At 39.6% G+C, this 15,000-nt stretch overlaps 1 protein-coding gene across 4 annotated transcripts in view; it reads left to right on the forward strand.

Annotated features, from left to right (window-relative positions):
* Positions 1–158: 158 nt before the first annotated feature.
* Positions 159–15,000, forward strand: part of gfap (glial fibrillary acidic protein) — a 28,509-nt gene continuing 13,667 nt past the window's right edge. The window contains exons 1-3 of one of the 4 annotated variants that reach the window (XM_055152488.1): positions 159–299; positions 5,824–5,828; positions 5,861–6,217. In XM_055152488.1, coding sequence (XP_055008463.1) covers positions 159–299; positions 5,824–5,828; positions 5,861–6,217 — 503 coding nt within the window. Of the gene's footprint in view, positions 300–2,075; positions 2,081–5,130; positions 5,143–5,823; positions 5,829–5,860; positions 6,218–15,000 lie in introns of all 4 variants that reach the window. The other 3 variants (XM_055152487.1, XM_055152489.1, XM_020929465.2) reach the window with 3 other exon arrangements.

A 15,000-nucleotide genomic window follows, 5' to 3' on the forward strand; every position in this document is an offset into this window, starting at 1 on the left:
TCTGCTCCTGTCCCCTGCCCTCTTCTCCTGTCTGCCCCTGTCCCCCTCTGCACCCCAGGGTCCCCCCCTGCCCCCCTGTCGCCCTGCCCCCCTGTCGCCCCCCGTCCTTTAAAAGCCCCTGCCTGTGTGTGCCGGTTCTATTCCCTGCGCTCAGAGTCATGGAGACCCAGAGAGTCCAGTCCTCGTACCGCCGACGCTTCGGGACCCAGACGGCACCCGCCCTGCGCCTGTCGTCCGCGCGCCTGTCGTGGCACGGCACCCCGAGGAGCCTCACCCACTCCAGCCCCGTCTCCAGGTCTGTGCCGCCCGGAAATCCCCTCGTAATCCCACTAAAATCTGATCAAAATCCGACTAAAATCTGATTGTAATCCAACTAAAATCTGATCAAAATCTGACTAAAATCTGATTGTAATCTGACTTCTGGAGTTATCAGATTACTCCAAACTTTAACTGGCTCAAAATCACTCAGAATCTGATTATTACTACTGAGTTTTAGTACTACTACTACTACTACTACTACTACTACTGTTACTACTACTTCTGATACTACTACTGTTACTGCTACTACTGCTACTTCTACTACTACTTTAACTTCTGCTACTAATACTGCTACAACTACTACTACTTTTACTGCTACTTTTACTGCTACTACTGCTTTTTCTACTACTTCTACTACTACTTTAACTTCTGCTACTACTGCTGCTACTGCGACTTCTACTTAAATTTCTGCTGCTACAACTACTACTACTACTATACTACTACTACTACTACTACTACTACTACTACTACTACTACTACTTACTATAACTACTGCTACTAATACTACTACTATCAGTACTACTATTATTACTACTACTACAACTACTACTACTAATACTACTAATACTACTACTTTTACTGCTACTACTGCTATTTGTACTACTTCTACTACTACTTTAACTTCTGCTTCTACAGCTACTACTACTACTACTACTGCGACTTCTACTTCAATATCTGCTGCTACAACTACTACTACTACTACTACTACTACTACTACTACTACTACTGCTACTATTACTGCTACTACTACTAGTACTGCTTATCCTACTGCCACTTCTACTACTGCTACTACTATGACTACTGTTACTGGTACTACTACTACTTCAACGTCTGTTACTGCTACTACTATTACTTTTACTGCTACTACTGCTGCTTCCAGTATTACTACTACTACAACTACTTCAACTTCTGTTGCTGCTAATACTGCTACTACTACTACTACTACTACTACTTCTACCTCTGCTAGTGTCTCCCACTCAAAATCTGATTATTACAGATTTTTTTTAGTTACATGATTACTACTTCTATTTCTACTACTACTACTACTACTAGTAGTACTACTACTGCTGCTACTACTGTTCAAATATTCTACTACTACTACTGTACTACTAGTACCAGTACTACAGCTGCTGTGATTGTCCATGTCCCACTGTAACTGGAGTAAAAGTAAAAAGTACTGCGTGATTATTGTTGTGTTGTTGAAAAGATGAAATCGTAAATATCTGATCGAAGTCGTTTAAAGTTTAAAGACCAAAGGCAGAAATCAGATTATAATCAGATTATAATCTGATTATAATCTTATTATAATCAGATTATAATCAGATTATAATCAAATTATAATCACATTATAATCAGATTATAATCAGATTCTGGTGTCTCTGTTTACATTTAATAATCTGATAACTCCTGAAATCTGATTTGATGTGAGAGTAATCTGATTTCTCTCTGATACTTCACAGTTGTACTTTGTCCTCTGAAGTAACTGTACTTTTATACTGTACAATTTATGACTCAAGTAAGAATCAATAATACAAGTACACAAACAAAATAAAAACATGTCTGAAGAGGTTTTTGATGGTATCTGAGCAGGTTTCAGGTTTTAATGATTTCTCTCTGGCAATTTTCAAATCTTCCTTTATACGATTCTACATAAATATACAAAAACATGACACAAACATGACACTATGACGTCACAAACCTGGTGTGATGTGCAGGAGTTTCGTTAGTGTAGTTTTGTAGTGCTCTGTGCTCTGAAGGGGGAGTGATTTAGGCTCCTTTTACACGTACACGAGTATTTTTAAAAACAGGGATATTTTCCTTCGTTAGTTCTCGTCTTTTACACACAAACAGAGAATTCGTCTCTGAAAACAAACTTACATAAAAACTCTGTCTGGTGTGGAGATTCTGGAAAACTCCAGTTTGGTGTTTATGTGTTTTTTCTTTCCAAAATCAGGCCCCGTGTTCCAACATTTAGTCAGTCAGTTTCACCGACCTTTTCTCCAGCAGCAGGAGACGACAGATGTGATGTCGAGGTCGTGACTAAAAGGATCCTGGACTGAAATGACTCTGAATCATCCTTTTAAATGTGGTTTAAAAATAAAAATGACTTGAATTAGAATTTCATTTTGAGAAAAAATTTTAGAAATAAGAAAAACCTCAGAATCAAAGGAACATAGATCTGACCCCAGGGAGATAAACTGAGTTTTAGTAGGTGACGCCAAAAGTGCGAGACCAGTGTGTCACTTTGGCCCTGATGATGATGATGATGATGATGATGATGATGATGATGATGATGATGATGAGGATGATGAGGATGATGATGATGATGATGATGATGATGAGGATGATGATGATGATGATGATGATGATGATGATGATGATGATGATGATGATGATGATGATGATGAGGATGATGATGGATGATGATGATGATGATGATGATGATGATGATGAGATGATGATGATGGATGAGGATGATGATGATGATGAGGATGATGATGATGATGATGATGATGATGATGATGATGATGAGGATGAGGATGATGATGATGAGATGATGAGGATGATGAGGATGATGATGATGATGATGATGATGATGATGATGATGATGATGAGGATGATGATGAGGATGATGAGGATGATGATGATGATGATGATGATGATGAGATGATGATGATGATGATGAGGATGATGATGATGATGATGATGATGATGATGATGATGATGATGATGATGATGAGGATGATGATGATGATGATGAGGATGAGGATGATGAGGATGATGATGATGATGATGATGAGGATGATGATGATGATGATGATGATGATGATGGATGATGATGATGATGATGATGATGATGATGATGAGATGATGATGATGATGATGATGATGATGATGATGATGATGATGATGATGATGATGAGGATGATGATGATGATGATGATGATGATGATGATGATGATGATGATGATGATGATGATGATGATGATGATGATGATGATGATGATGATGATGATGATGATGATGATGAGATGATGATGATGAGGATGATGATGATGATGATGATGATGATGAGATGATGATGATGATGATGATGATGATGATGATGATGATGATGATGATGATGATGATGATGATGATGATGATGATGATGATGATGATGATGATGATGATGATGATCAGAGCATCAGTCGTGTTTCTTCTTTTCATGTGTTTCTTTTGCACACAGCTGATGTTTCAGATCCATGACCAAAGACCATTGAGGCTGTAGCAGATCTGTGGAGAGGCGAGCCGCTCACTAATGACAGATTTTAAACAGATTTTTGAATAGGCCTGATACTTACAACTGGGGATGTCATGGTTCACAAAACTCCCAGTTCAGTACATACTTCAGTTTCTGAGCTCACGGTTCAGTTCATTTTCAGTTCAGTTTGGGAACAAAATACAAAACCATTTGCTTGTTGTTTATTTGTATTAACATTACACTAATAAATGTAAAGTGCTGCTTGGTAAAACTAACAAGTTCAGTAAAATATTCTCAAGTAACCAACAAATGTTTGAAATATTATAAAAAATAAATTCCTTTTTCAAAAAGTATTGGTATTACTGGTATTACTACTACTACTACTGCTACTACTACTACTACTTCAACTTCTGCTACTGCTACTACTACTGCTGTTTCTGCTAGTACTACTACTACTACTACTACTTCAACTTCTGTTGCTACTAATACTCCTACCACTACCACTACTACTACTACTACTACTACTACTACTGCTACTACTACTACTACTACTACTACTACTACTACTACTACTACTACTACTACTACTACTACTGACTACTACTACTACTACTACTACTACTACTACTACTACTACTACTACTACTACTACTACTACTACTGACTACTACTACTACTACTACTACTACTACTGACTACTACTACTACTACTACTACTACTACTACTACTGACTACTACTACTACTACTACTACTACTACTACTACTACTACTACTACTACTACTACTACTACTACTACTGCTACTACTACTACTACTACTACTACTACTACTACTACTACTACTACTACTACTGCTACTACTACTACTACTACTACTACTACTACTGCTACTACTACTACTACTACTACTACTACTACTACTACTACTACTACTACTACTACTACTACTACTACTACTACTACTACTACTACTACTACTACTACTACTACTACTACTACTACTACTACTACTACTACTGCTACTATAACTACCTCTGTCCATTTTCCCTTTTCCAGACAAAACATTGACACTGAGAGTCACTTTAAAATACTTCATATTGTACAGTCACTAAACATGTAGGTTCCTTTTAAATTGTTGTGGTTTGTTCTCGGTCTTTGAAGTATTTACAGGAGACACTCTGCACTTTGCTTTACACACGACTTTGAGAAGAATTAAAGGTTGTATAGAGGATTTTCCAAGGAACGAGAAATCCAGCGACTGTTTGTCGTTTTTCAAATGTTGCGCATGCGTGAAACCACCTCCCCTCCCCTACAGCTCCTACGTAGAAACACCTCCTCCCTCCTCCTCCTTACGCCACAAACAGGTTTGTTTACAGCCGCTGCACATGACTTGTAAACAACTAACTACAGTGTTGGTTAGACAAGACAGAGAAGTGAGGAGCGAGGAGAGGAGCATCAAAGGGGTGCAGAGAAGGTTGCGCGGAGATTCCGTGCGAATGAACTAGCTACAACACGCAGCAGCAAGTGGACTCTTTCTTTGCCTTGAAAATTACGTTTTCAGACATAGGATATCGCTTTCGTGTCCTGAAAAACGTTTGTCTAACTCTTGGAAATAAAGTACGTTTTCATAATAAGCAGAAGTTTCCTGTCCAGGAGTAATTTGTGGACCAGTGGTTCAGTCTTTAGACCCTTCGTCTGCTTCAGTTGCGCCATCGCTGGAATGAATCTCCAAGAATCACCTTAGTTTGGCTTCGCTGCTTTTCCCCTTGTCTTCTTCTTTCACCTCAAAAACGGACTTTGTTTTGCGGCTAACTGCTCGTAGATTCTTGTCGCCATTGCAACAAACTTTGTGCGAACTGCGAGGAAGATATAGGTAAAAAAAAGCCGCTAAGAACTGTTGCGTTGGTGGAGTAAACAGCGTCTGTGCGTCTGTGGACTGTGTGACAGTCGTACGTAAACCACGTAACGGCGGCGCAGGCAAGTCAGTTACACTAGAAACGTAGGGAGTTTGATTGACAGCCTGTCAGCTCACAGATAACGAGGCAGTGTCGTTATCTATTGTCAAATGTTTAGCCCCACCACGTCCAGAGTTGATGAATTTTTATTCTCTTTTTTTTGGTCATCATAATTACAAGGCGACTGCATCTATAATCTATCACTGACAATTTGAAACAAAACAAAAAATCCTCCATACAACCTTTAAGTCGACAATATCAAACATTTTAACACTTTAAGTTGAACAGAGATAAAGCGTTGGAAGTCTCTGTGTAACGACTCTGTGACTCTGTTCTCCTCAGATCTTCGATGGGCTCGCTCCTCCTGGGCAGCCCCGTGGACCGTCTGGACTTCTCGGCAGACTCCGTCCTCAAGGCCCAGTTCAAGGAGACCAGGACCAACGAGAAGGTGGAGATGATGGGCCTGAACGACCGCTTCGCCAGCTACATCGAGAAGGTGCGTCTCCTGGAGCAGCAGAACAAGCTCCTGGTGGCCGAGGTCAACCAGCTGAAGGTGAAGGAGCCGAGCCGCGTGGGCGAGATGTACCAGGAGGAGCTGAGGGAACTGAGGCGCCAGGTCGACCAGCTGACCTCCGCCAAGGCCCGCGCCGAGGTCGAGAGAGACAACTGCACGACCGACCTGGACAAGCTCAAACACAGGTCAGAAATACTACAAATACTACTGCAAATACTTCAAATACTACTACAACAGCACGGCCGACCTGGACAAGCTCAAACACAGGTCAGAAATACTACAAATATACTGCAAATACTACAAATACTACTACAAATACTACTACAACAGCACGGCCGACCTGGACAAGCTCAAACACAGGTCAGAAATACTACAAATACTACTACAAATACTTCAAATACTACTACAAATACTACAACAGCACGGCCGACCTGGACAAGCTCAAACACAGGTCAGAAATACTACAAATACTACTACAAATACTACTACAAATACTACTACAACAGCACAACCGACCTGGACAAGCTCAAACACAGGTCAGAAATACTACAAATACTACTGCAAATACTACAAATACTACTACAAATACTACTACAACAGCACGGCCGACCTGGACAAGCTCAAACACAGGTCAGAAATACTACAAATACTACTACAAATACTACTACAAATACTACTACAACAGCACAACCGACCTGGACAAGCTCAAACACAGGTCAGAAATACTACAAATACTACTGCACAAATACTACTACAAATACTACTACAACAGCACAACCGACCTGGACAAGCTCAAAACACAGGTCAGAAATACTACAAATACTACTACTACAAATACTACAAAATACTACTACAACAGCACGACCGACCTGGACAAGCTCAAACACAGGTCAGAAATACTACAAATACTACTACAAATACTTCAAATACTACTACAAATACTACTACAACAGCACGGCCGACCTGGACAAGCTCAAACACAGGTCAGAAATACTACAAATACTACTGCAAATACTACAAATACTACTACAAATACTACAAATACTACTACAAATACTACTACAACAGCACAACCGACCTGGACAAGCTCAAACACAGGTCAGAAATACTACAAATACTACTGCAAATACTACAAATACTACTACAAATACTACTACAACAGCACAACCAACCTGGACAAGCTCAAACACAGGTCAGAAATACTACAAATACTACTACAAATACTTCAAATACTACTACAAATACTACAACTGCACGGCCGACCTGGACAAGCTCAAACACAGGTCAGAAATACTACTACAAATACTACAAATACTACTACAAATACTACTACAACAGCACAACCGACCTGGACAAGCTCAAACACAGGTCAGAAATACTACAAATACTACTGCAAATACTACAAATACTACTACAAATACTACTACAACAGCACAACCGACCTGGACAAGCTCAAACACAGGTCAGAAATACTACAAATACTACTACAAATACTACTACAAATACTACTACAACAGCACGACCGACCTGGACAAGCTCAAACACAGGTCAGAAATACTACAAATACTACTACAAATACTACTGCAAATACTTGAAATACTACTACAAATACTACTACAACTGCACGACCGACCTGGACAAGCTCAAACACAGGTCAGAAATACTACTACAAATACTACAAATACTACTACAAATACTACTACAACAGCACAACCGACCTGGACAAGCTCAAACACAGGTCAGAAATACTACAAATACTACAAATACTACAAATACTACTACAAAACTACTACAACAGCACAGCCGACCTGGACAAGCTCAAACACAGGTCAGAAATACTACAAATACTACTACAAATACTACAAATACTACTACAAATACTACTACAACAGCACAACCGACCTGGACAAGCTCAAACACAGGTCAGAAATACTACAAATACTACTACAAATACTTACAAATACTACTACAAATACTACTACAACAGCACAACTGACCTGGACAAGCTCAAACACAGGTCAGAAATACTACAAATACTACTACAAATACTACTCAAATACTACTACTACAAATACTACTACAACAGCACAACCGACCTGGACAAGCTCAAACACAGGTCAGAAATACTACAAATACTACTGCAAATACTACAAATACTACTACTACAAATACTACTACAACAGCACAACCGACCTGGACAAGCTCAAAACACAGGTCAGAAATACTACAAATACTACTGCAAATACTACAAATACTACTACTACAAATACTACTACAACAGCACGGCCGACCTGGACAAGCTCAAACACAGGTCAGAAATACTACAAATACTACTACAAATACTACAAATACTACTACAAATACTACTACAACAGCACGGCCGACCTGGACAAGCTCAAACACAGGTCAGAAATACTACAAATATTACTACAAATACTACAAATACTACTACAAATACTACTACAACAGCACGGCCGACCTGGACAAGCTCAAACACAGGTCAGAAATACTACAAATACTACTACAAATACTTCAAATACTACTACAAATACTACTACAACAGCACGGCCGACCTGGACAAGCTCAAACACAGGTCAGAAATACTACAAATACTACTACAAATACTTCAAATACTACTACAAATACTACTACAACAGCACGGCCGACCTGGACAAGCTCAAACACAGGTCAGAAATACTACAAATACTACTACAAATACTTCAAATACTACTACAAATACTACAACAGCACGGCCGACCTGGACAAGCTCAAACACAGGTCAGAAATACTACAAATACTACTACAAATACTACAAATACTACTACAAATACTACTACAACAGCACAACCGACCTGGACAAGCTCAAACACAGGTCAGAAATACTACAAATACTACTGCAAATACTACAAATACTACTACAAATACTACTACAACAGCACAGCCGACCTGGACAAGCTCAAACACAGGTCAGAAATACTACAAATACTACTACAAATACTTCAAATACTACTACAAATACTACTACAACAGCACAACCGACCTGGACAAGCTCAAACACAGGTCAGAAATACTACAAATACTACTACAAATACCACAAATACTACTACAAATACTACTACAACAGCACAACTGACCTGGACAAGCTCAAACACAGGTCAGAAATACTACAAATACTACTGCAAATACTTCAAATACTACTACAAATACTACTACAACAGCACAACCGACCTGGACAAGCTCAAACACAGGTCAGAAATACTACAAATACTACTGCAAATACTACAAATACTACTACAAATACTACTACAACAGCACAACCGACCTGGACAAGCTCAAACACAGGTCAGAAATACTACAAATACTACTGCAAATACTACAAATACTACTACAAATACTACTACAACAGCACGGCCGACCTGGACAAGCTCAAACACAGGTCAGAAATACTACAAATACTACTACAAATACTACAAATACTACTACAAATACTACTACAACAGCACGGCCGACCTGGACAAGCTCAAACACAGGTCAGAAATACTACAAATACTACTGCAAATACTTCAAATACTACTACAAATACTACTACAACAGCACGACCGACCTGGACAAGCTCAAACACAGGTCAGAAATACTACAAATACTACTGCAAATACTTCAAATACTATTACAATTACTACAACAGCACGGCCGACCTGGACAAGCTCAAACACAGGTCAGAAATACTACAAATACTACTACAAATACTTCAAATACTACTACAAATACTACTACAACAGCACGGCCGACCTGGACAAGCTCAAACACAGGTCAGAAATACTACAAATACTACTGCAAATACTTCAAATACTACTACAAATACTACTACAACAGCACGGCCGACCTGGACAAGCTCAAACACAGGTCAGAAATACTACAAATACTACTACAAATACTTCAAATACTACTACAAATACTACTACAACAGCACGGCCGACCTGGACAAGCTCAAACACAGGTCAGAAATACTACAAATACTACTACAAATACTTCAAATACTACTACAAATACTACTACAACAGCACGGCCGACCTGGACAAGCTCAAACACAGGTCAGAAATACTACAAATACCACTACAAATACTACAAATACTACTACAAATACTACTACAACAACTATTACTACAACTACAGCTATTATTATGACTACTCTCTGCTGGTCTCTAGTCTCTAGTCTCTAGTCTGGTCTGGTCCTTGGTCTGGTCCTTGGTCTGGTCTTTGGTCTGGTCCTTGGTCTGGTCCTTGGTCTGGTCTTTGGTCTGGTCTTTGGTCTGGTCCTTGGTCTCTGGTCTCTGGTCTAAACACAAAGGCTGTGAGCTGCAGATGTTTGTTGAATGAAACTTGTTCGTCAGAGGAGACGTGAGCTGAGAGTCAATGAGGCGCGGTGCGTTCAGGGACAGTCTGGACTCTGGTGTCTGGAGTCTGGACTGGAGTCTGGACTCTGGACTGGAGTCTGGACTTTGGACTGGAGTCTGGAGTCTGGACTGGAGTCTGGAGTCTGGACTGGAGTCTGGACTCTGGACTGGAGTCTGGAGTCTGGACTGGAGTCTGGACTCTGGACTGGAGTCTGGAGTCTGGACTGGAGTCTGGACTCTGGACTGGACTCTGGACTGGAGTCTAGACTCTGGACTCTGGATTCTGGACTGGACTCTGGACTGGAGTCTGGACTCTGGATTCTGGAGTCTGGAGTCTGGAGTCTGGACTCTGGAGTCTGGACTCTGGACTCTGGATTCTGGAGTCTGGACTGGAGTCTGGACTCTGGAGTCTGGACTCTGGAGTCTGGACTCTGGATTCTGGACTGGACTGGATTCTGGACTTTGGAGTCTGGACATTGGAGTCTGGAGTTTGGAGTCTGGAGTTTGGAGTCTGGACTGGAGTCTGGAGTTTGGAGTCTGGAGTTTGGAGTCTGGAGTGGAGTTTGGAGTCTGGACATTGGAGTCTGGAGTTTGGATTCTGGAGTTGGAGTCTGGAGTCTGGAGTTTGGAGTCTGGAGTTTGGAGTCTGGAGTTTGGAGTCTGGACATTGGAGTCTGGAGTTTGGATTCTGGACAATGGAGTCTGGAGTTTGGAGTCTGGAGTTTGGAGTCTGGAGTTTGGAGTTGGAGTCTGGAGTTTGGAGTCTGGAGTTTGGAGTCTGGAGTTTGGAGTCTGGACATTGGAGTCTGGAGTTTGGAGTCTGGAGTTTGGAGTCTGGACTGGAGTCTGGAGTTTGGAGTCTGGAGTTTGGATTCTGGACAATGGAGTCTGGAGTTTGGAGTCTGGAGTTTGGAGTTTGGAGTCTGGACATTGGAGTCTGGAGTTTGGAGTTTGGAGTCTGGAGTTTGGAGTCTGGAGTTTGGAGTCTGGAGTCATTGGAGTCTTGGAGTCTGGAGTTTGGAGTCTGGAGTTTGGAGTCTGGAGTTTGGAGTCTGGAGTTTGGAGTCTGGACATTGGAGTCTGGAGTTTAGGCGAAAACTCAAGAACAACCCTGATGTTTGGATTTGAGTCTGAGTTCAGCTTCAACAGAAGGTCAGAAGGACACGAGGAGCAGGTCTGGAGATGTTCTTCAAACTCCCACTGTGAAAAGTGCGGTCCACGTTTTCCTGAGTTCCCGAGCGTCTCCTGAACGCTCCGTCCGAGGCGTGGGAGACTCCAGCTGCTCTGAGGACAAAAAAAACTACAAAATGACTACAACCCCACAGGTCAAAGGTCACGGCTTTTGTTTCTGACTCAGAAGCTGCAGATGCTCCACAGAAGAAGAACAGACGGACCAGACCTTCTCACAAACTCCTCTCTGCTCTATCGAAAAGGATTTATTTACTGACATGAAAAACAGTCTGTAATTTTCCAACATGAGTTTATTTGAGTTTTTGCCAACAACAACTAGCATGCAAACCTGTAGACTGTATATATACGGCGCACTTCCTGATTATCGACAGTAAAGATGCAGGCAGAACACAGAGGATTTATTTTAACCTCATTTCGCTCCAATACAAGAGGGAAAAAAAACAGATACGGAGCTTTTAAATGTCAATAAGACGAGTTTATTGAAATCGCCCAAACGAGATCAGACCAGTATCGGTATCGGTATCGGTATCGGTGTAGAAAAATGAGCCCCAAAAGAAATTTGCTCAAGAATTTCCAGGGTTTTAATCACTTTGGAATTGGAGAACAAGTATAATATTGTATTTTTTTGGACAGGAAAATGTGGAAATAGGGTTTACGAAGAATTTGAATTTGAATTTTGACATTTTTAGACGATTAAAAAATATTGATACAGTTTTGTTAACTTTACTAAAAACAGCACGTCTTTAAAAGAAACGGTAAAATGGGACATAAAATTGCGTATATGTTTGACAAATTCCTTAAAAAAACAAAAAATAAAAACAAAGTCACTGAGCAGATTTTAACTCAATTAATCGAATTTTGATCGCGATTTTGATTCCTCCAAACTCAAATAATCGAGTTGAAATGAGCTGAAGAAAGTTGATTTTGGGATATTTTTTATATAAATGAGCATATTTATTTTATTGTTTAAATATAGAGATTGTAACAGTTTATTTTGGATAAATTTAGTTTGTATTTCAAGTTCAAAGTTTATTTTATTAATTTTAAGTTTTATATGTAAAACTGCTCTACAGATTTGTTTGAAAGTTTTACGTAAATTATCAATAACAAAGTGTTTTTTTAGAGAGAAATCCTGAATAAAAGCACCTTTTGAATAATCGTGATTTCAATATTGACCAAAATAATCCTGATGATGATTTTTTTCCATAATCGAGCAGCTCTGGCAGATTTCCCTTTGCTTCACGGCGATGAGATCTGTAGATTTTTCTGTGGAATATTGTCAGTAAAGTTTCTCCAGCGGTGAATCACTCGTGAGACTGTAGTTCTACGTCTTTAAAACGAGTCTCTTATTTTCCTGTTTTGGTTTAAATGTGAAATAAAACCAGTTCTGCCAATGGGTCCAGTCAAGTGTTAACGGAGGGAAACAGGGTCAGATTTTTGACATTCAAATGTCTCTTATTCAGAAACTAGAGGAACTATTGAAATAAGTAAAGTATCAGAATGTAGGAAAGAGTTACACTCCAACAGGGTCAAGTTAAACCTGTGATATTCTTTCAAGTTGTTGACAAAAAATTTAAAAACTCATGTCAGTAACTTTAGGGAATGAAATATGCAGCACTTTTTGTTCAATAAATCCAAACAGTGATAACTCTTGGTTCTCACTTCCATATCCTTAACAAACTGGTTTGAATATTTGCTTCATATAGTTTTCTACCATATGGTACAAGATTAGGTTGAAAAACCTCTGACTTTTTGACTCATGAGATTTTTTATTAAGAAAGGTCATGGTAACGGAGGGAAAAGTAACGGAGGGAAAATTGTACAAACAAGTAGAAGGTGCAGGATTTTACATCATTTGTCACTTTTCTCTTCTGAATACTTTAATATTACTTCAAAATGAAAGGAAACTATTTGGTAACACTTTATAATAACTACACCTTATTTAGCCTTAATAAAGCATGAACAAAGGCTTAATTAATAATGATTCACACTTAGTAACTACTTAATTACTACCTTGAATTAGCACTTGCACTTCATTTGCCTGTGCTGTAAATAGTTACTCATAATTATTTCATACTTAATTACTCATGAACTAACCATTTGAGCATTTATTAATCATTAGTAAACTATGAGAGAATGATTTACTAATAATACAATGCAATGATCATTCAGGCAGCTGTTTTCTGTCAGTTAAGTCTTTTTGAGAGCTTTTCTAAAGTGAAGACTAATTATGCTTTATTAAGCATTTACTAAGCGTGAATCATTATTAATTAAATCTTTGTTCATTATTAATTAAGTCTTTGTTCATGCTTTATTAAGGCTAAGTAAGGTGTAGTTATTATAAAGTGTTACCAACTATTTCTATAAAATATGTCAGTCCTTCCAAGAACATTTTTATCATTTTAAATACTTTTTTTTTTTTTTTAATCATGTCCCTTCATCAACAGTTCAAAAGATGGAATAACACAAGATATGATGAAATACAAACATTTATTTACATGATTTGCAGGTCTTTGAAATTTGGGGAATAATATTTTTGTTCCATGTTTCATTCATGGTCTGTTTAAAACATTATGGAAACTTTGGACAGAAAAAAGGTCAACAGTTTGATAAACTAGAGAACATATGTATCTGTTCAATACACTTTTATATCAGATGGATTAACTTGAATTTTTGGCCTTGTTGTTTACTTCTGCTGGACCGGACCCTGTGTCACAGTGTTTAAAAGAGACGCTGGTGTGACAAAGCCGAGCTGCTGACGTCCAGGAAAAGTAAAAGTATTTTAAAGTAGCTCCAAAAAAAAGTACTTGATGTTGCTGATTGTGAATTGTGATGTCACCTCACACTGCCCCAGACCCCAGAGGGAGGAACGAGGGAGGAGGAGGAGGAGGAGGAGGAGGAGGGGATAGAGGGAGGAGAGAGGGGGAGGTGTTTTGGGGCTTTTGTGTCTCCGTGGGAACGGCCCCCCGCTCTGTGTGAGGAGCAGTCAGGCAGAAGAGCATTCAGCCGAGCAACGAGCGACAGAGAAACAGACTGAACGAGTGTGACGGACGGAGAGAGAGAGGGAGAGAGAGAGTAGAGGACAGAAAGGAGAGAGAGAAGAAAAAGGAGAGGAGAGAGGGAGGAGAAAAGAGAAGAGAAAGGAGTCGAGAGGAAAGAGAGAGGGAGGAGAGGAGAGAAAGGAGAGAAGAGAAAGGAGAAGAGAGAGAGAGGAGAGGAGAGAAAAAGAGAGAAGAGAAAGAGAAGAGAGAGAGAGAAAGGAGAGAAGAGAAAGGAGAAGAGAGGAGAGGAGAGAAGAAAAAGGAGAGGAGAGAGGGAGGAGAGAAGAGAAAGGAGAAGAGAGAGAGGAGAGGAGAAGAAGGAGAGAGAGAAAGGAGAGAGAG

Source organism: Boleophthalmus pectinirostris, unplaced genomic scaffold, assembly GCF_026225935.1.
Source record: "Boleophthalmus pectinirostris isolate CB_2022bp ecotype Guang Dong unplaced genomic scaffold, ASM2622593v1 HiC_scaffold_17, whole genome shotgun sequence".
Lineage (NCBI taxonomy): Eukaryota > Metazoa > Chordata > Actinopteri > Gobiiformes > Gobiidae > Boleophthalmus > Boleophthalmus pectinirostris.